Here is a 23,880-nt window from a genome sequence, read left to right as displayed (position 1 = left end):
CACTGCAATGTTGGTTTATAACTCCAAGTCTTATTTTCTAGATAATTTAATATGCTAATGCATTTAAAATAATTATTAGTTTATGGTTTGGGGCGGCACACAATGTATAACGATGTAATTGGGGAATATCAACAAATGAGGAGGTAGAGACAGAGCTGTAAAGGTGTACAGGCTTTGTATGTTATTGCAGGTAAGCTGGTATAAATTTAAATTAGTGTTACAATTTTAGGATGTTAAATGTCATCTCCATTGTACCCACAAAGAAAACAGCTATAAAATATACACAAAAGGAAACAAGATAGAAATTTAAACATTTCACTACAAAAAGTCAACTAAAAACAAAAGAAGACCTGAATGCAGGAAATGAGGAACAAAAAAGCTACAGGGCATATAGAAAATAAATAGCACAATGACAGGAGTAAGTCCCTCCTCAGTAATTACTTTCAAGTGTAAATGGTTTAAATTCTCCAGTCCAAAGACAGAAACTGGCAGAATGAATAAAAACATATGATCCAACAATATGTTATCTACAAGAGATGCACTTGAGACCCAAAGACACAAACAGGTGGAAAGAAAAAGGATGGAAAAAAGATATTCCATGCACATAGTAAACAAAAGAGAGCAAGAGTGGCTATAATAATATCAGACAGATAAACTTTAAATAAAAAAGGTTACAAGAGACAAGGACATTATGTATTAATAAAAGTTTCAATAAAGCAAGAAGATATAACAATTACAAACATTTACACACCTAATGACAAACTATAAAAATATATGAAACAAAAACTGACAAAATTGAAGAGAGAAATAAACAGTTTCACAATAATAAGTAAGGAAATAAGTAAGATAAGTAAGGGAATAGTGGGCTTAAGCAACACAGTACACTAACTAGATCTAACAGACATATACAGAACAATCCACCAAACTTCAACAGAGTACACATTCCTCTCAAGTGTACATAGAACATTTCCCTGTATTGGGGCACATTTTAAGTCTCAATAGATTTAAAAAGAAAAATCTGGAAAATTCACAAAATTCTGGAAATTAATGCACTTTTAAATAAACAAAGAAGAAATCACAAGGGAAAGTAAGAAATACTTAGAGATGAATGAAAATGAAAACACAACATACCAATGAACAAAAAACAAAATGCAGTACACACACACACTGCTATACTTAAAATAGATAACAAACAAGGACTTACGGTAAAAAATTTTTTAAAAAAACAATGTACTCCTAGCCCATCCGAAAACCCCAATCAATTTCTCAAAATATCACTAAAGTATCTTTTAAACCTATTTAAAAATCCACTCAGGAATTCTAAATAATATAAAGCATTTAAAACACACAGACACACACACACACACAAAATATAGTACACACATACACAATGGAATATTACTCAGCCTTTCAAAAGAAAAAGGAAATTCTATAATATGCTACTACATGGATGAACCTAGAAGACATTATGCATAATGAAATAAGCCAGTCACAAAAAAAAAATACTATATGATTCCACTTAAGTACTTAAAGTAGTCAAAATCATAATGACAGAAAGCATAATAGTGGTTGCCAGGGACTGAGGGAGGGGGAGAATAAACTGATAGTGATAAACTGATAAACAACAAAATTGCTTTGGAGAGTTGTTTAATTGGTGTAGAGTTTCAGTTTTACAGGTGAAAAGAGTTAAGGGGATGGAGGGTGGTGATGTGCATAATAATGTGAATGTATTTAATACCACTGAACTATACACTTAAAATGGTTAAGATGAGCCTTAAATGACACAATAGACTAGATAGATTTAATTGATATTTATAGGACATTCCATCCAAAAACAGCAGATTACACTTTCTTCTCAGGTGCGCATAGAACATTCTCCATGATAGATCACATCTTGGGTCACAAATCAAGCCTCAGTAAATTTAAGAAAACTGAAATCATATCAAGCATCTTTTCTGACCACAACGCTATGAGGTTAGAAATCAATTACAGGGAAAAAAACGTAAAAAATACAAACACAAGGAGGCTAAACAATACGTCACTAAATAACCAAGAGATCACTGAGGAAATCAAAGAGGAAATCAAAAATACCTAGAGACAAATGACAATGAAAACATGACAATCCAAAACCTACAGGATGCAGCAAAAGCTGTTCTAAGAAGGAAGTTTATAGCAATACAAGCCTACCTCAAGAAACAAGAAATCTCAAATAAACAATCTAAACTTACACCTAAAGGAACTAGAGAAAGAAGAACAAACAAAACCCAGAAGGAAAGAAATCATAAAGATCAGAGCAGAAATAAATGAAATAGAAACCAAGAAAACAATAGCAAAGATCAATAAAACTAAAAGCTGGTTCTTTGAGAAGATAAACAAAAGTGATAAACCATTAGCCAGACTCATCAAGAAGAAGGGGGAGAGGACTCAAATCAATAAAATTAGAAATGAAAAAGGAGAAGTTACAACAGACACCGCAGAAATACAAAGCATCATAAGAGACTACTACAAGCAACCCTATGCCAATAAAATGGATAACCTGGAAGAAATGGACCAACTTTTAGAAAGGTATAACCTTCCAAGACTGAACCAGGAAGAAATAGAAAATGTGAACAGACAAATCACAAGTAATGAAATTGAAACTGCGATTAAAAATCTTCCAACAAACGAAAGTCCAGGACCAGATGGCTTCACAGGTGAATTCCATCAAACGTTTAGAGAAGAGCTAACACCCATCCTTCTCAAACTCTTCCAAAAACTTGCAGAGGAAGGAACACTCCCAAACTCATTCTATGAGGCCACAATCACCCTGATGCCAAAACCAGACAAAGATACCACAAAAAAAGAAAATTACAGACCAATATCACTGATGAATATAGATGCAAAAATCCTCAACGAAATACTAGCAAACAGAATCCAACAACACATTAAAAGGATCACACACCATGATCAAGTGGGATTTATCCCAGGGATGCAAGGATTCTTCAATATAGGCAAAGCAATCAATGTGATACACCATATTAACAAACTGAAGGAGAAAAACCATATGATCATCTCAATAGATACAGAAAAAGCTTTTGACAAAATTCAACACCCATTTATGATAAAAACTCTCCAGAAAATGGGCACAAAGGGAACCTACCTCAACATAGTAAAGGCCACATATGACAAATCCACAGCAAACATCATTCTCAATGGTGAAAAACTGAAAGCATTTCCTCTAAGATCAGGAACAAGACAAGGATGTCCGCTCTCACCACTATTATTCACATAGTTTTGGAAGTCCTAGCCACAGCAATCAGAGAAGAAAAAGAAACAAAATTGGAAAAGAAGAAGTGAAACTGTCACTGTTTGCAGATGACATGATACTATACATAGAGAATCCTAAAGATGCCACCAGAAAACTACTAGAGCTAATCAATGAATTTGGTAAAGTTGCAGGATACAAAATTATTGCAGAGAAATCTCTTGCATTCCTATACACTAATGATGAAAAATCTGAAAGAGAAATTAAGGAAACACTCCCATTTACCATTGCAACAAAAAGATTAAAATACCTAGGAATAAACCTACCTAGGGAGACAAAAGACCTGTATGCAGAAAACTATAAGACACTGATGAAGGAACTTAAAGATGATACCAACAGATGGAGAGATATACCATGTTCTTGGATTGGAAGAATCAATATTGTGAAAATGACTATACTACCCAATCTACAGATTCAATGCAATCCCTATCAAATTACCAATGGCATATTTGACAGAATTAGAACAAAAAAATCTTAAAATTTGTATGACTTCAGACTATACTACAAAGCTACAGTAATCAAGACAGTATGGTACTGGCACAAAAACAGAAATATAGATCAATGGAACAGGATAGAAAGCCCAGAGATAAACCCACGCACCTATGGTCAACTCATCTATGACAAAGGAGGCAAGGATATACAATGGAGAAAAGACAGTCTCTTCAGTAAGTGGTGCTGGGAAAGCTGGACAGCTACATGTAAAAGAATGAAATTAGAACACTCCCTAGCACCATACACAAAAATAAACTCAAAATGGATTAGAGACCTAAATGTAAGACTGGACACTATAAAACTCTTAGAGGAAAACACAGGAATAACACTGTTTGACATAAATCAGAGCAAGATCTTTTTTGATCCACCTCCTAGAGTAATGGAAATAAAAACAAAAATAAACAAATGGGACCTAATGAAACTTCAAAGCTTTTGCACAGCAAAGGAAACCATAAACAAGATGAGAAGACAACCCTCAGAATGGGAGAAAGTATTTGCAAACGAATCAACGGACATAGGATTAATCTCCAAAATATATAAACAGCTCATGCAGCTCAATATTAAAAAAACAAACAAGCCAATCCAATAATGGGCAGAAGACCTAAATAGACATTTCTCCAAAGAAGACATACAGATGGCCAAGAAGTACATGAAAAGCTGCTCAACATCACTAATTATTAGAGAAAGGCAAATCAAAACTACAATGAGGTATCACCTCACACCAGTTAGAATGGGCATCATCAGAAAATCTACAAACAACAAATGCTGGAGACCGTGTGGAGAAAAGGGAACCCTCTTGCACTGTTGGTGGGAATGTAAATTGATACAGCTACTATGGAGAAGAGTATGGCGGTTCCTTAAAAAACTAAAAATAGAATTACCATATGACCCAGCAATCCCACTACTGGGCATATACCCAGAAAAAAACATAATTCAAAAAGACACATGTACCCCCAGTGTTCATTGCAGCACTGTTTACAATAGCCAGGTCATGGAAGCAACCTAAATGCCCATCGACAGATGAATGGATAAAGAAGATGTGGTACATATATGAAATGGAATATTACTCAGCCATAGAAAGGAACGAAATTGGGTCATTTGTAGAGACGTGGATGAATCTAGAGACTGTCATACAGAGTGAAGTAAGTCAGAAAGAGAAAAACAAATATTGTATATTAATGCATATATGGAACCTCGAAAAATGGTACAGATGAACTGGTTTGCAGGGCAGAAACTGAGACACAGATGTAGAAAACAAACATATGGACATCAAGGGGGAAAGCGGCGGGGGTGGGGGTTGTGATGGTGGGATGAATTGGGAGATTGGGATTGAAATGTAGACACCAATATGTATAAAATGGATAACTAATAAGAACCTGCTGTTTAAAAAAAAAAAAAAAAGATGCCTGTGTCCCTACTGCCATCTAATGGTTCTTTGAGCATTAAGGTCTCTATTGCATAGTTCTTTTTTTCCCAACTGCTGACACTATACCAATAAACTGGCTAAATGTGACCATATCAAACTATGTACCACTAGTCTTACTGTGGCAAAACTCTGGGGCTCATTCTGGCTTCTGGAAAAAGTCATGTTAACTGTCTCCTTTTTCCTCTTTACATTTGGGAATGTATGTCCCCCTAATCCCCATGGTTGTTTGGTATAAGTATCCTTTTAAAAAATGATTGTTTTATTATCTATCCACTGTGCAATAAAAGTGATGTCGAATGTAAAAAAAAAAAAGGTTAAGATGGAAGTTTTATGTTATATGTATTATACTACAATAAAAAATAATTTAAGAAATAAATCACAATATCAGTATAAGGTTTCCAACACTAGATAGACAACAGTTAGTTTCAGATGATGTCAAGAAAGATCATTTATACTGTGTTCTGACTACCCCACGGTCAAAATAATTCTGCCACTAGATTCCATTTTAGTTAGGTCAATGCAAAACAAACAAAACAAAAAGTTATTAAAGTTTTAAAACACACTCAAAATAGGAACTTCAAGCTTCATCATAATTCTAGACCTACATACAAAAATATAAATTGATGAGCATAATAAACACATCAGAGTAGATGAGTTTTGGGAAAATAAAAGGCAAGTAACGAAGAGAAAAATAACTTGAATTGACAATAAAAGAGCTCATTAGCTACAGTAATCAAAACAGTATGATACCAGCATAAAGAGACACATAGGCCAAATGGAACAGAACTGAAAGCCCTGAAATAAACCCATGCATATATAGCCAACTAATATTTCACAGAGGAGGCCAGAATACTCAATGGAGAAAAGAAAGTTTCTTCAATAAGTGGTGCTGAAGAAATCAGGTTATTCACATGTCAAAGAAGGAAACTAGAGCCCTATCATACACTATTCACAAAAATTAACTCAAAATGCACTAAAGACTTAAATGTAAGACTGGAAACCATAAAACTCCTACAAGAAAACAGGAAAGAGAGTTCCTTGATATGGGTCTTGGCAATGATTTTTTAGATATGACATCTAAAACACAACCAACAAAATAAAAAATAAACAAGTGATACTATATCAAACTATGAACCTTCTACACAGCAAAAGAAATGTTTAACAAAATGAAAGACAAACTACAGAATGGGAAAAAATATTTGCAAATCATATATGTGGATAAAGAGTTAATATCCAAAATAAAGAACTCATACAACTCAATAGCAAAAAACAAAACAAAAAAACCTCACACAAAACCAAATAATACGATTAAAAAATGGGCAAAGGACCTGAATATAAATTTTTCCATAGAAGATATATGAATGGCCTACAGGTACATGAAAAGGTGCTCAACATCACTAATCATTAGGGAAATGCAAATCAACACCACAATGGGATATCACCTCACACCTCTTAGAATGACCAGCCTCAAAAGGACAAGATGTAACAAATGCTGGGGGAATGTGGAGAAAAGGGAAACTTTGTGCACTGTTGGTGGGATTGTAAATTGGTACAGCTGCTACAGAAAACAGTATGAGATTCCTCAAAATATTAAAAAGAGGACCACCATATGATCCAGCAATTCCACATCTGGGTATATATTTGAAGAAAATGAAAACACTAACTCGAAAACATACATGCACCCCAATGTTAATAGCTGCATAATTTACAATAGCCAAGATACAGAAGCAACCTAAGTATCAATCAACTGATACACAAAGAAGTTACATGCACAATAAAATATTATTCAGCCATAAAAGAGAAAGAAATTCTGCCATTTGCAACAACGTGGATGGACCTTGAGGGCATCATGGTAAGTGATATAAGCCAGATAGAGAGAGACAAAAACTGTATGATGTCACTTATATATGGAACTGTTTTAAAAACTCATAGAAAAAGAGATCATATCCATGGTTACCAGAGGTGGGGGCTGGGGAGTAGTGGGGTGGGAATTGGATGAAGGTGGTCAAAAGGTACAAACTTCCACTTATAAGATAAATAAGTACTGAGGACGTAATGTACAACATGATGTTTATAGTTAACAATGCTGTATGGTGTATTTGAAAGTTGACAAGAGAGTAAATCCTAAGAGTTCTCATCACAAGGAAAAAAATATTTTTCTTTTTTGTGGTGTTTATATGAGACAATGGATATTAACTAAACTTACTTTGATAATCATTTCACAATATATGTAGGTCAATTCATTATGCTGTACACCTTAAACTTATACAGTGCTGTATGTCAATTACATTTCAGTAAAACTGGAAAAAAACAGCTTATTAGTAATTAAATTTAGTTTAGTTCATTATATATATATTATCCAAGGTGCTGGAGGGAAAACAAGACATGAGATACATTCTATCTATCTATCTATCTATCTATCTATCTATCTAAATAACTAGACAAGTAAAAGAAATTTTTAATAAAGGCAATATAAGGTCATCAGTGAAATACTGGCAAAAAACTTTCCAACAGGAAAGGAAGAAAAGTGGAATCAAGAAAGATATTGAGTCTTATTATCTCGAGCACTATTGATTTCACTGAATGGATCTGAATTTGAAAGAGGGCCATGGAAGTTGGGCATACTTCACTAAGGACAAGGTAAGCAGAAAATAACACCTGATACATGGAAACAACATAATTCACATTTTCACATTTAAATAAGAAACATTTAAAAATTTTCTTCTGCAGTTGAAGCAACAACCTGCTCTACTGTGACATTCTAATAATCTCTCAATAATTTGCTTTTCATTTTGATAGCCAAAAGCAAAACTCTTATGGCCATATATTTACAGATAGTAAATTATATCTCTACCAAACTTGACTGCAAGCTCTTTGAAAGCTAGGATGGTGTCTCTAATGCACTGTTTGACACAAACAGACGCAGAATGAATATTTAGTGAATTTAAATAAACTATGAGAAAGCTAGTAAAGTATTATTTTCTGAAAATACATGCCTTAAAACACTAATCCTAAAATTTGCACTGTGAAAAAAAATTCAAGCCAAAAATTTGATAAATTATGCAAACTTTATTATTCATCCTCCTGTCACAGACCACTGATGAGCATATTAACACATTAAAATCTCTGAAAAGTGCTAAAGTGCCAAAATCAACCTACCTCTTTTAAATCTAGCATTTCCCAAATGTAAGGGGGCTAACAGAATCTTTTTTTTCTTCCTCAGACCACTAAGACCCTTCAGAATTATCATTCTATCAAATACTTTGGGAAATTCTCTATTAGAGTCCAAAAGGTAAATGTATGCAAACTGTTACAGAAGAATGAACTATAATATTCCTGAATATTTAAACATATCACTGAATTTACCTTCAATTCCACTGGACTCTCTATAAACTACATGGTCTCCCAACCAAATTGCTTAAAACTATATTGATGACAGCAAGAGAAGATAAACTGGAAACTTAAATATTTAATCTCCTCTCTATTCAACAGCTAATATAAAGATTGTCACAATTAGATTTAAACACACACACACACACACACACACACACACACACACACAGCACTATGCCAAACTCTTCCATAGCATCAAAGTCCTTTTTTCCTTCCACCTTATTCTTTCAAATCAGAAAGGAGTTTATAGAACCAAGGTCAAAATTCTCAAAAAGCTTATTTCTCATAAAACATAGATCACTGAAATGAGCAACTATTTAAAAACTATCCAAGAACAAATGTGACTATCTGTGCCCAAAAGACAGAGTATCGTTAAGAATTTCTCAACTGCTTTATCTCCAGTATGGAAAAGTATCAATGTAACTTGAAGAACATTTAGATGCTACGAGATTGATAATGCTGTTCAACACTAATGATGTACACCAACTAACAAACATACTAAAGTAACCTCAACCCTGTTCTCACCTTGCCTTTGGTCCAACAAAAAATCATGTCTGACCTATGACCCACATATAGATTTTTAGGATTACTGACTTCTCATTAATTCAAAACCTAGCAAATTCTCGGCATATTTTAGAGAAAAAACAAGGAGCCTGAAAAAAAGTCTTTCTAGACCCAATGTCACTGACTATTCAGAGTCAAAATCCAGTCAAGCAATGAAAAAAGACTATAAATAGAATATTTAAAATCTGGAAAAGGTGGATAGTGAGATTTTTTTTTAATTAAGAGATATCAAAAGTGATGAGGGGGGAAGAATGAATATATCTTAATAAAGCTTTGCTAATTGAAGATATAGTATTTAGGAAACAAAAAATTAAGTATTTTTGGAAGTTTTTGGTTTAAGTACTCTGAGAAAAATTATCAGCTGTCCAAATTAGCAATTTTAAAGCACATATTTCTATTATTGATATAAAAATCATTATTCTAAATTATTAAGAAAAATAGGCAAAATGACCCTATTAAATGTATTACTGTATTGTTCATGCTTTTAAATAGTGCTAGAAAGGTACCAAAGAAGGACAGCTTGATATATTTATATCTTTACTTGAAAATATGCATAAATATCTATTATTATAGCTACAGTAGCAAGGAAACCTTGACCTATTTAAGAACAACTGATAGCTAAATGACAGATCAGCATTTTAAAAAAGAAAGGCTCTATTTCTGAGTACGGATAGAGTTTGTACTGGTTTGTACTTTCTATGAGCAGTGTACATTAGTTATTTTGGAAAGGATCTTTTCATAGTGTATTAAGATGTATGTAGGTATATAATTTGTACATTGAATTCTAATGTTTGATCTGTTTTATCAAAGGACCTTCCTTAAAAGGCATCCAAAAATATACTGTGAAGTGAGAAATCTCCTCTGAATATACATAATTTGTCATCGTACAGAGATTTTTATATTCTCTGCCAGGTCAAAATAATTCCTCTAGTAACAAATTCTGAATCTAGAGGCTTAACTTGGCCCACAAAATATCTGTATTTCCCTCTATTACAGGTTATAGAGAAATTTTTCAGTTCATTTTCAAATATTTTAATGAAAGCATTCTATAAAGAGTATTCTGTGGACCCAAAAATGTTCTCATTTTTCGGTACTCAAGACTCATCAAAAAGTACAGGTAGACCAAACAATGCATAATTGCATTTCTTGGAATATTTATGAGATAATTTGCATAGAGTATAACATGCAATATAAATATAGCCCAAGATCCAAGGTTTAATTAGATTTTTGTTCTGAATTCACTGATTTATGGCTAGTGGCTTAGCATGATTTCTAGAAATACTTTTAAAAGCTCACAAAAGAAGGATATAAATATTGCATTTTCCTTATACTCCATATTTATACTATTCTTACACTTCTAAACTACTAGAGACATTCAGACATAGTATAATTACTGAATTCAGAGTCATTCATATTCATTCTATTATTGTGTGTGGTAAAATTTAATAATCCATGAGGACATTTTCCCCAAATATACTTTAAAACACTAGAACAAACTAAAATTTTCATCAATAATTTAAAATCCAGGCAAAACTCTCAGATGTGAAACATAAAGAAGAAATTTTGCCTTACCTCATACTCAGAAATTTCAGGTAAGTTACTTTCATCTGCCTTCTCTAGCTTTTCAGCGGCCCACTTGCTTGCAGCCTCAGCAAGTTCCTTTTCCGTTAGCCGACTGGGTTTGTCTAACACCTAATAAAAACAAAAGAATGGTTCTGTTACAGTTCTCAAGGGCTTTTAAATTTCAAATACATCAAGAAGTATACCCCACTTACACATGAAATCATATAAGCCTTCAAATTTATAAAGAGAACAAGTACATTCTTCGCTTTTTCAAAAATATTCAACACAGAATTGCAATTTTGGGGGGACATATAGACTAGATCTGACTCCTACTTTCATTTATATAAAGCTTTAGAAATTCATCTAAGGAACGAAACAAAAGACACTGACAACTGATATACTAAATAGTACTTAGAATATACAAGACATTATACTGATTTCAACTTTGTATCTTTAATTATACTCAATGAAATAACTAATGCCAAAATTTCATCAAGGTAAATTCCTAACTAATGAAACAGAAAAGTCCAGATATGCTATTTTATACTTTGTAATAGTTTATATAAATCCTACTCTTTACACAAAATGTATACACTTAAATTTCATTTTTTGATACTACCACTACTTCCCTTCTCCAACCACATACAATACTAAACAAAGTATAGTATTTGGAGTTAACAGACAAAGCTGGGTTTGAATAGCAGTTTCATCACTAGTGAGGGTAGATGATTTTATATACATAGCTTATGACACTGTGAGCTTTCATTTTCTCATTTACAAAACAGGGATTAATAATATTATATTCACTCTTAAAGTAGTTGTGAGAATCAAGGGAAGTAACAGACCTGAAAGCATCTAGCATAACGCTTGGTACTTTAATTTTGTCTCCATCTCTTACTTCTATAAAGTCACATCATTGATTCTAAATATACCTCCTCTGGATGACAGTGTCAGTAAAAATCCCCATGTTATGGTACACTATCATTTATAAAGCGCTTATACATGCAAACCAAAAAAAGTTATTTTAATTAAATGGAATTCCATGAAGGTGGCTAGACTTTATCACCCCCAACTTATAAACCAAAAAACTGAATGTCAAAAGGTTAGTGATTTGCACACAGTTACCAATAAATGCTGAGCTGGAACTTAAAACTAGGTCTTCTAGATGAGTAAGGCCCTTGATCACCTTCAATTCAATTTACCAAAAAACTGGTTTGCCATCCATAATATTTACTGGAAGATAATCACAGTGTATCTACATGGAGTGTTTCCATGGCCACTGAGTAAGCCTCAATATCTTACTCCAAAGCCCTACCCATACATAAGGTTAAAAAGATATGAGCAATACCTTTACCATTACTTAGTAATAAGGTTAAAAAGTTTTTTAAAAAATAAGAAACACACACAAATATATTTTTTTAAATGTACACCTCACTTTTCTTTGGTACCTGTTTTGAAGAGAAAGTTATAGAGCAAAAACAAAACAAAACATTGTAAATTATCTCTAGTTAAGAAGGAAGCAAAATCTTTTATAACTGAATCCTTCTATTCAACCATCATTAACTCTGTACACTTAAAAAACTCTCATTTGAAACTGACTTCTAACAGCAGAAAATAAACTCTGAAAAACTATTCCTACATGACAGTAACCATAATGTTTAAAAGAAAAAGTCCTCCACCATATCAGGAAATCTAGGTAATAAAGCTAGCATGTAACCCTGGGAAGAGGACACAGGAAGCTATACTTTCCCAATATACAAAATGATTATAGATCTAAAATTCTGAAATTCTAATTCCATTCTAAGACAAAAATGCAAACATCTAAAATAAACTGTCAGATGAAAATATCTAAAATCCATTAGGGTTGGATTTTATGGTTAAAAAATATTTTTATCACGTACCACAAAGTCCTATGCTATAACATATTCACACCACATTATAGTTCAAGGGAAATAAATATTTCAAACATCATAGTTTAAGTATTCATAGTGACTTAGATGGGTAAGTATTATTTACTCTTCATTCATTTCTAGCTGGGGAAAAAAAACAGAAAAAAAAACAGAAAACAAAACCAAGCCAGTGTTTCAGATGGGTTTCAGATGGGTAAAGCGCCCTTGATATGATAAGAAAGAACCAAAAAATCCAATCAATCTTTCCTATTCAAAATCCAGCATTCTAGCATTTCAGACTTCTGGGAAAGCTCCAAAGACACAAGTTGTCACAAAGACACCTTTTCTTTTTTCCATTTGAGGCAGCAGCAGCTGCCCACTGAACACCAGCACAGACCACCAGGTGATATCTTTTCTTACAGAAAAGCCAAACATACCAAAGACAGAAAACAAAAAGAAGTGAAGAAAGACGAGAGCAGAAGTAACAACAGTTATGGAAGGAGAAAGAGTGTGAGGTTGGTGAAGAGAACCCCAGCAACACCCCAAAGTTTTAAAGTTTTAAGTTTTGAGGATTAGAACCATGCACCTTTTCGGATGCTGAGAAGGAAGGACTGAGAAGAATGATGCAGTGAAGACTGGCTATGTCCTTGAGAAAATTACTTAACATCTAAGCCTTTTCCATAAAATGGAGATATATACTCACTTTTTTAAAATTGCAAAATAATCACAACCTTAGCATTAGCTAACACCTGCATCATGTCACATAATTACCATTTCTTTTTTGTGGTGAGAACATCAAAGATCTCATAGCAATTTCAATTATACAGGAGAGTATTATTAACTATAATAACTATGCTATATATTAGATATCCAGAACTTATTCATATTATAGCTTCAAGTTTATAATCTTTGACCAACATCTCCCCTTTTCTCCCGTCCCCCAGACTCTGGTAACAACCCTTCTTTCTGTGAATTTGACTTTTTTAGATTCCACATGTCAGCAGGATCATAGAATACTTGTCTTTCTCTGTCTGGCTTATTTCACTTAGCATAATACCCTCAAGGTCCATCCATGTTGTCACAAATGGTAAGACGTTCACCTTTTTCATGGTCGAATAATATTCCATCGTGTATGTATACAATATTTTCTTTATCCATTCATTGAGGGCAGGTTAGGTTGTTTCCACATCTTGGCTATAGTGACTAATGCTGCAATGAACACAGAAATGCAGGGGAGTTCCCTGGTGGCCTAGTGGTTAGGATTCCAGGCTTTCACTGCCATGGGCCAGGTTCAATCCCCCCCCCACACACACACAAAATGCAGATATCTCCTTGAAATACTGTTTTTATTTCCTTTGATTTCTTTAGTGATCCATTGGTTGTTTAGCAGCATATTGTTTTGCCTCCAATGTGTTTGTGTTTTTTGCAGGTTTTTCCCTTGTAGTTGATTTCTACTCTCATAGCCCTGTGGTCAGAAAAGATGTTTGATACAATTTCAATTTTCTTAAATTGTGGCCTAGCAAGTCATCTATCCTGGAGAAAGTTCCACGTGCACTTGAAAAGAATATGCATTCTGCTGCTTTCCGGATAGAATGCTCTCTATAAATTATTTAAGTCCATTTAGTCTAATGTGTTATTTAAGGCCTATGTCTCCTTATTGATTTTCTGTCTAGATGATCTGTGCACTGATGTAATAAGTGAGGTGTTAAACTTCCCTCCTATTATTGTGTTACTGTCGATTTCTCCTTTTATGTCTGTTAATATTTGCCTTATACATTGAGGTGCTCCAATGTTGGGTGCATATATATTTACAACTGTTACATCTTCTTCTTGGATTGACCCTTTGATCATTATGTAGTGTCCTTCTTTGTCTCTTGTGACAGTCTTTATTTAAAGTCTACTTTGTCTGATATAAGTACTGCTATACTTATATAACTTTCTTTTGATTTCCATTTGTATGGAATATCTTTCTCCATGCCCTCCTTTTCAGTCTGTATCTCTAGACCTGAAGTGAGTCTTTTGTAGACACCATATATATGAGTCTTGTTATCGTATCCATGAAGCCACTCTATGTCTTTGGTTGGAGCATTTAGTCTGTTTACACTTAAGGTAATTATCAATATGTATGTTCTTATTGCCATTTTGTTAATTGTTTTGGTAGGTCTTTCCCCCCCTCTTCTTTTTTTCTCATCTCTTGTGATTTGATGACTAATCTTAGTATTATGTTTGGATTCCTTTTTATTTTTTGTGTGTATATAGATTATAGATTTTTGGTTTGTGGTTACCATGAGGTTTCTGTATAACAGTATATTAAGTTGCTAATCTCTTAATTTCAAATGCATTTTAAAAACCCTGCATTTGTACCCTCCTCCCCTCACGATTACTGTCTTTATCTTATTTTACATCTAATTGTTCTGTGTATCCCTTCACTGCTTATTGTGGATACAGATGATTTTACTACTTTTGTCTTTTAACCTCCTTACTAGCTTTGTGTGTAGACGACTTCCTACCTTTACAGTACGTTTGCCTTTACCGGTAAGCTTTTTCATTTCATAATTTTCTCGTATTCTTGTTGTGGCCTTTTCTCTTTCACCTGGAGAAGTTCCTTTGCCATTTGTTGTAAAGCTGGTTTGGTGGTGCTGAATTCTTTTAGCTTTTGCTTGTCTGTAAACCTTTTGATTTCAAATCAAACCTGACTGAGAGCCTTGCTGGGTAAAGTATTCTTGGTCACAGGTTTTTCCCTTTCATCATTTTAAATACACCGTGCCACTACCCTCTGGCCTGCAGAGTTTCTGCTGAAAAATCAGCTGATAGTTTTATGGGAGTTCCCTTGTATGTTATTGGTTGCATTCCCCTTGCTGCTTTTAATACTCACTTTATCTTTAATTTGTGTCATTTTGATTACTATGTCTCAGCATGTTCCTCTTTGGGTTAATCCTGAATGGGGCTCTCTGCGCTTCCTGGACTTGGGTAACTGTTTCCTTTTCCAGATTAAGGAAGTTTTCAGCTATTATGTCTTCAAATACGTTCTCTTCCCTTTTCTCTTTCTCTTCTCCTTCTGAGACCCCTATAATGTGAATATTAGTGTGCTTCATGTTGTCCCAGAGGTCTCTTAAACTGTCCTAATTTCTTTTCATTCTTTTTTCTTTTTTCTATTCAGTGGCAGTGATTTCCACTACTCTCTCTTCCAGCTCACTGATCCGTTCTTCTGTATCATTTAGTCTACTACTGACTCATTCTAGCATATTTTTAATTTCAGTTATCGTATTCTTCACCTCTGGTTGTTCTTTACATTTCCTAACTCTTTGTTAAAAACTTCTAACTTCTCACTCTGTGCATCCATTCTCCTCCCAAGTTCTTTGATCATCTTTATGATCATTACTCTGAACTCTTTTACAGGTAGACTGCCTATCTTCACTTAATTCTTCTTCTGAGGTTATAGCTTGTTCCTTTCTAGAACATATTCCTCTGCTGCCACATTTTGTCTAAGTTACTCTTTGTATTTTTATGTATGTGGTAGGTAGGTTATGTTTCTCCACCTTGAAGAAGCAGCCTTCTGTAGAAGACGTCCATTGTGTCCTAGCAGTACACTCCCCCCGCCCCTCATCACCTAAGCTATATGCTCTAGGCGTTCCCCCTAAAAGGCCTGTGTGGTTCCTTCTGTTATGGTGGGCTAACTACGTGGGTAGTCTGGTAGGCTTGGTTGGCCCCTAGTCCAGTTGGCTGCCCCCTAGTCCAGTTGGTTGCCAGGCCCTGCCTTGTGCAGATGCTGCTGGCTACTGTTTAGTGAGGCCTGGTCACAAGGTGGCTGGTTGCAGAACCCTCGGGGGCCCCAGAGCTAGTGCTGGCTCACTGGTGGGCAGAGTCAGGGTCTCAAAGACTCTAGAGCTGTTGCCCACACACTGGCAGGTGAAGCCAGATCCGGGGTTAGTGCCGGACTATTGGCAAGCAGAACTGCTTCCTGGAGTCTGGCTGCAGGGCCAGGGATCCCAGAGCTCATTTCAGATTGCTGGAGTAGGGGAGAGGCCAGTTCCTGAAACAGTTGGGTATGGGGCCTGGGGTGTCCCGAAGGTCGTGTTGGCCCGCTAGTGGTCAGGGCCAGGGCACAGCTGGTCCCAGGGTAGGGTCTGGCTTGCTTCTGCTGTCTGCCCCCTGGTGGGTGAGGCTGGTCTAGAGGCTAGTGCAGGCTTCCTGGCAGGAAGGACTGGTGACTGTCCTCTGGTGGTTAGAGCTGGGTCTTGGCCCTTTGGTGGGTAGGGCTGTGTCTAGGGGTGTGTCTAGAGGTCAGGAAGTCTTTAGGCAGGCTGTCTGTTGGATGGGGTTGTGTCCCCGCCCAGTTAGTTGTTTGACCTGAGGCACCCCAGCACTGACCCCTACAGGCTGCTGAGTGGGGCCAGGTCTTGGTGCTAATGAGCCAAGATGACAGCAGCCAGCAATAGTGTTCATGTGTTTGAGCGTTCCCTAATATGTCTGCCACCAGTGTCCATGTCTCCAGGGTGAGCCACAGCTGCTCCCTGCCTCTCCAGAAGACTCTCCAAGACCAGTAGGTGGGTCTTGTCCAGGCTCCTATCAAATTACTGCTTTTGCCCTGGGTCCCACTGCACGTGGGATTTTGTGTGTGCCCTTTAAGAGTGAAGTCTCTATTTCCCCCACTCTGTGGGGCTCCTGCAATTAAGCCCTGCTGGGCTTCAAAGCCAAACGCTCTGGGGGTTTGTCTTCCTGGTGCCAGAACCCTGGGCTGGGGAGCCTGACATGGGGCTCAGAACTCTCACTCCTGTGGAAGAACTTCTGCAATATAATTATCCTCTAATTTGTGGGCTGTCCACCTGGGGGGTATGGGATATGATTATACTGCGAGTCCATCTTTTCTGGTGGGTCCCACTCTTTTTCACTGATGGTTGTTCTGCAGGAAACTGTGATTTTGGTGTGCTCCTGAGAGGAGATAAGCTCAGGGTCTTTCTACCTTGCCATCTTGGCTGCTCTCCTTATGAGAGCAGTATGAGCAGTGGTCATACGTGCATACTGAAGCATCACAGCAGATGGACACCAAACTCCCAGTGTTGACACGTGGGCTGAGTTTTGTGGTCAATAGGAGGCATTTTATGATAAAAGATGCTTAGGCAAGGTTAAGCGAAGGGGTGCAGAGCTTCCTTGCACTCTCAGAGCTGCCATGTGTTCACCCTGTTTTCAATTCCTTTGCATATATAACTAGAAGTGGCTTGCTGGATGATATGATAGTTCTAATTTTTTTTTTTTGAGGAATCCCCATACTGTTTTCCAATTTACATTCCCACCAAGAGCACACAAGGGTTCCCTTTTCTCCATATCCTCTCCAACATTTGTTATTTGTACACTTTTCAATGACAGTCATTCTGACTGGTGTGAGGTGATATCTCACTGTGGTTTTGATTTGCACTTCTCTAATAATCAGCAATGTTGAGCATCTTTTCATATGCCTGTTAGCCATCTGTATGTCTTCTCTGGAAAAATGCCTATTCGGGTCTTCTGCCTCTTCTCTGATACTGAGTTGTATGAACTATTTATATATTTTGGATATTAATCCCTTGTTGGTCATATCATTTGAAAATATCTTCTCCCATTTTGTAGGTTGTCTTTTTATTTTATCAATGGTTTCCTTTGTTTTGCAAAAGCTTTTAAGTTTAATTAGCTCCCATTTGTTTATTTTTGCTTTTATTTCTTTTTAGGGTTTTCTACATATAAAATCATGTTATCCACAGTGACAGTTTTACTTCTTCCTTTCCAATTTGGGTGCTTTTTATTTCTTTTTCTTGCCTAATTGCTCTGGCTAGGACTTCCAATACTATGTTGAATAAAACTGGTGAGAGTGGGCATCCTTGTCTTGTTCCTGATCTTAGAGGAAATGCTTTCAGCTTTTTGCCATTGAGAATGATGTCGGCTGTCGGACTGACATATATAGCCTTTATTTTGTTGAGGCATGTTCCCTCTATGCCCCCTTTCTTGAGTTTTTATCATAAATGGATGCTGAATTTCCTCAAATGCTTTTTCTGCATCTACTGAGATGATCATATGATTTTTATCCTTTACTTTATTAATGTGGTGTATCACACTGATTGAGCTGCAGATACTGAACCATGCATGCTAGCATGCCTGGAATAAATCCCACTTGATCATGGTATATGATCCATTTAATGTGCTTATGAATTTGGTTTGCTAACATTTGGCTGAGGAATTCTGCATCTATCTTCATCAGAGATATTGGCCTGTAGTTTTCTTTTCTTGTAATGTCCTTGTCTGGTTTTGGTATCAGGATAATTCTAGGTTCATAAAACGAGTTTGGAAGTGTTCAACCCTCTTCTATTTTTTGGAAGTGTTTGAGAAGTATAGGTATTCTTAAATGTTTGGGAGAATTCATCAGTGAAATAATTTGAGAAAATTATTTAACTTCTAAGCCTGTTATATAAAATGGAAATATATACTTACCTACACCATATAATTTTTATATGAATTAATAACAGAAGAAAATACATAATATAGTATATAGAATCAAGTAATTATACAATAAATGTTAGGTCTCTGCCTATTACCCCACTTCCAAAATAAAAGCACAGTCTCTCAAATATGCCTCATCTGGATATTCATTCCTATTCAGCTATGGTCAAGATGAGAAGGGGCTCAGTAAATACTAATTTTAGCGTAACCTGTGGAAATAATTCTATGAGAAAACTGCTCATTTACTCTGGGGGCAACTTTTAAGTTATGGTTACTTAAAACTCAAGCTTTCAATGCAGCAAATTACCCCCATTAGGTGTGACAGTAAAGAATAGAAGCATCTGTACTATACAGTCCATCTCATTTACTTTGTGTTTCCTCTTTGAATTGATTTTAGAAGTACAACAAACCTTTGATGAAGGAACTGCTGAAGAACTTGAGGGTGAAGTGTCTCTTGATGTTTTCAAAGACTGAACAGGTTTTTCTTTACCTATATAAGAAAATATAAAATGTAATTTTCTAGCTTATTTGTTTTCAACTAGAGTGATTTTGTAAATGAATAAATAAGTGGTGGAGGTCATAAACCTATTTTAATAGTGAAATCTTTATTACATTATTAAATTAAGTCTGTTAATATCTAAATCCTCCTATCTGTCTTAGAGGCTGGGCACCATCAAAAATTTCAAATAACCTAGAACCAAAGGACAGCATATATGGCAATCTAGGCCATATCAATGCCAGTTAGCAAACACGGAACCACAGAGAAGACCTCAGGAAAGGCAAAAAACATTTTAAAATCATAAATGCTTCCTCCTCCAAGTTCCGAAAAGTTAACTTTTAATACATCACAGTAAAAATCCAATGGAGGTTATTATATAGATACTACCAAAGAGAATTAGCTAATTAAGCTATAGCTCAAACACAAAGGTATGTAGGAAACTTAACAGGTATTCATGAAATGTTTAAAAAAATTAAAACTAGAAAACTATAAGAGAGCACTAATCCAGTACCTGATATGAATGAGTACCCAAATATTTGTTAAATGGTGAAAAATAAATCTGTATGAGATAAAGTCACTAAGCTTTATCTTTGGTCACTTCAGACACTCACATACTGCTCTATGTATACTATTGTTTTTATGGAAATATAAGCCAGAAAATAAATTTAAATATTATTTTAGCCGGTTCAACGAAAACAACAACAAAAATGGGTTTAGTTAAATATAATCTTAAAAATAACAGTGAGCAGGGCCTCCCTGGTGGCGCAGTGGTTGAGAGTCCGCCTGCCGATGCAGGGGATACGGGTTCGTGCCCCGGTCTGGGAGGATCCCATATGCCGCGGAGCGGCTGGGCCCGTGAGCCATGGCCGCTGGGCCTGCGCATCCGGAGCCTGTGCTCCGCAACGGGGGAGGCCACAACAGTGAGAGGCCCGCATACCGCAAAAAAAAAAAAAAAAAAAAAAAAAAAAAAACAGTGAGCTGTTGCTAATAGAAAAACGTTTCATTAAATTATCTATATGTCAACTGTAACAGATATCCTCTGCTTTCGAGTGCTAGGAAAACTTTAATTACAGAGAAGAGGAAAAAGTAGCACCAGGTTTGGAGTGACACAGAAACTGGTCAAGACTGGATAGTGGGTTAAGGCCAGGAAAGCAGTCAAGGGCAAAAGCGGAGACAAAACGACCTTGAAACTGAGGCAAAGCCAGCTTCAGTCAAAAAGCCTCTTAAAGCTCTTCCTGCTATGGTCAAGACAGCGAAGTAAGGGCCTGGAGGTCAAGGGCTTCCAACCACCTGGGGACGTAGTGAATAACATCTCTTTCCAATGTCCTGCAGAGCCGGAAAGGCTTTCTCAAGACGCCCCCCACAGCTTCCCACACCCACAACACGTGGCAACGTGTGAAGATATTTCTGATTGTCACAGTGGGTGAGTGCCACTGGCACATGGTTAAGTAAAGGTTAGGGATGCTGCTAAACATGCCACAAATGCACAGGACAGCCCTCACAACAAAGAATTATCCAGCCTCAAATGTCAGTAGTGCTGCTCTAGGCACAATATTCCAACTGTGAAGCTCCAACAGTCTTAAAAAAGACCTAACTCTAGAATGTTTTAACTTGTGGTACCATTAAGGGACTTTCACACTAAGCAAGTTTAAAAGTTCTTACAGACCTTAAAAATCAAAAGCAAAATGATACAACCATTACTACATCCCCAAATGGCTAAGAACATGGTTTATTTAGTCATTCCCTACTGTATTTCCATCGCACATGGCAAATTCCATATCATAATGTGACAGTGTCAGTCTATCCCACTGCACCAAAAGCCCCTCGAGGAACAAGTATCATAGCTCATTTTTTTCCGAATACCCAAGGCCTACCAAGCTAAGTCCTTTAGGAAAAGAGTAGGCACTCACAAACTTGTGAAAAGCTGAATTATCTTTCTACCCTTAGGATTCAATGACCTCCCCAGTCTACTCTGATTAAGTATTTCCTTGAGAGATGAAGAACTGGACCAATCAGCACAGCACACTATGTTAATTAAACACATAATTATAGGCTCAATTCTGGCACACAGCAGCTAAACACAGCAAAAAAACTTTCACAAGCAGCTGTTAATCTCTTATTTAGCACCTCCTTTACAAACAAAACATCAGCTCTACGGATATGCCAAGTATGGTGTCCAAGTGTAGTCTTAGGATCTTTCATGATTTTAGCTGCATAAGGCTAATTTAAGCAGATTTCAACCAATCTCAGTGTGCAGAAGCAAAGGAACACTGAAGGAGAGGGCAGTGGTTTATCAAATATCAACATATATTCATAAATACCGGTGGCATGAAGGGCAGGGACAGGCAAGAAGCAAAGGATAAAGAAAAAGGATGATACAGATGGCAGCATAAAGAGCACAAAAACGGTAAACAGAAGTATCCTGATTCTACTGATGTTGGGTCCTTTCTGCCAGTGACTTGTCTGCTCTACAGATCTCAACCTCCTATGAGGTGGCAGTTGCTGACGGGGAGTGGCTAGCCCAGACAACAAACCCACATGTCTCCCCAAATCCTACTACGTGAGTCTGCTATTGTTCAACTCTGGTTCCAACAGCAGACTAATGGAGCAGTTATACACTTTTCCCATTTCTATAACCTCTATCAATTATAGCCCCCCACCCTTCACGATCCCAAATCACAATCTAGCTCAAAACTCACCTCTTTCTGGCTTTCCTTCATTCTGCCGTTTGTAGGAGGCACCAGCACGCACGGACTCTAGGGAAAGGTGGGCAGGGAGGAATTAACACCAGCACCTCTGTGCCCAGGAGGAACAAGAGAAGAACCCAGAAGTAGGAGTAATGAGAACAGGAACTTCTGAGCATTTGCCGGTGACCCTAACTGCCTTCCTACCCTGCTTTCAAGTTGGGCTGACTGAGCAAACACCAATGAAGAGAAATAAATAACAGAATAGGAGAAAAACGCTGTTTAAGATTGGATCCAACAACAATGATGTATGAAGATGAGGCTAACCAACGACAGCATGAGCAGAAAGAAATGAGAAAAGATCCTATGATAAGACACCAAAAGTTAAAGACGGGGATCACACGTCTTACTTATCACTATAAGCATCTAATCTAATCTCCTCCATAAAGTCAATATTCAAAGGATTAAAGAATGACACCAAAAAATCAAGAGTGAAAGATGAATCACCACTAGAAATCAAAAAGGACACCCGGGAAAGTTTTCATAGTATATCACATCAGTTCCCTGAGCATAGGACGGCTACCTGCAAGTAGTCATTCTGACTTGCTCTCAACAGGTAGCCTGTTACTAAATCTTGCTAATTCTTTTTTATGTGAACTCTCTCATATATGGATTTTCCTTATAAACAAATCCACAGCTACTTGATCTCCTAATTATCCCATACTTAGAATCTTGTAAATATTTTGTTAGTTTCCTTACCTGCAAACTCTTAATGATGCAGATGGAATCGGCTTTCTAAATAGCCTAAATAAACTAGAAGGGGCTCTCAGCTATATTTCCAATAAGTTTTCTTATCATTTATTTCAAATTATTCTATTATAGATCCCAAATTGCCAATTTTTTTCTGAGAAAATAATATTTTCTGAATCACTTTGGCACTGTCAGCACCTTGCATTAAAAAAAAAATTCAAGAAATATCACACAAATATTGCCATCCTACTTTTGCAAGAATGTTGAAGACGCAGTATCCTTATTTAATTGTTCACTGATGTCATCAGAAAAAGTTTTGTTCCTCCTGAGCAGCTGATGTGTTTTTATCTAAGTTTCACTATGAACACTATTTATTGCTCATTTCCTTTGTTTTAGGCAAATCCTTAGCTCACTTATAGTAATTGGTGAAATCCTTATCATAGGCATCTATTTCATAAACTACTAACTTTATTCTTTTATTTTCACACCCTTATTCCCCTTTTATATAAAATCCTTCACCCGTTTACTTAATCCTGTTTTAATAAGTGTTTATTTTTGTTAACCTCCCTCAAATTCTTTGTAGATGAAGAAATCAGGACAATGATATTTTTTTTATAGGAGTGTCTGGGGCTTGGGCCTGGCTCACACTAGCTGTTGAGAATGAACTGTCTGTATCTCTTCCAAACTCTTAAGTTCAGTGACTCCACACTGGTAGCCTGAAATCAGCCATGGTAAAAGTATTCACTCCACGAATATTGGCAAATGTCACAATCAGGTGTTTGTCCCTTGAAAAGTCAGTTTACTAACACACCACTGGTGCTGTGTTGATTTTGATTCCAAATTTC

The 23,880-nt window shown here is 36.3% G+C and overlaps 1 protein-coding gene across 7 annotated transcripts in view; it reads right to left on the bottom strand.

The window, feature by feature from the left end:
- PPHLN1 (periphilin 1) overlaps positions 1-23,880 on the bottom strand; it is a 144,555-nt gene that overhangs the window by 52,619 nt on the left and 68,056 nt on the right. For 5 of the 7 annotated variants that reach the window (XM_082636901.1, XM_082636905.1, XM_082636902.1 and 2 more), the window contains 3 exons: positions 22,301-22,357; positions 19,513-19,592; positions 10,752-10,871 (listed from right to left, as the gene is read on the bottom strand). In XM_082636901.1, the coding sequence (XP_082493027.1) occupies positions 10,752-10,871; positions 19,513-19,592; positions 22,301-22,357 (257 nt within the window). The remainder of the gene's footprint in view (positions 1-10,751; positions 10,872-19,512; positions 19,593-22,300; positions 22,358-23,880) is intronic. The other 2 variants (XM_082636904.1, XM_082636900.1) reach the window with 1 other exon arrangement.

Source organism: Mesoplodon mirus, assembly GCF_964341445.2.
Source record: "Mesoplodon mirus genome assembly, chromosome: 11".
NCBI classification, from domain to species: Eukaryota; Metazoa; Chordata; class Mammalia; order Artiodactyla; family Ziphiidae; genus Mesoplodon; species Mesoplodon mirus.
The sequence above is the reverse complement of the archived record's forward strand: the minus strand, read 5'-3'. Positions and strand labels throughout refer to the sequence as shown.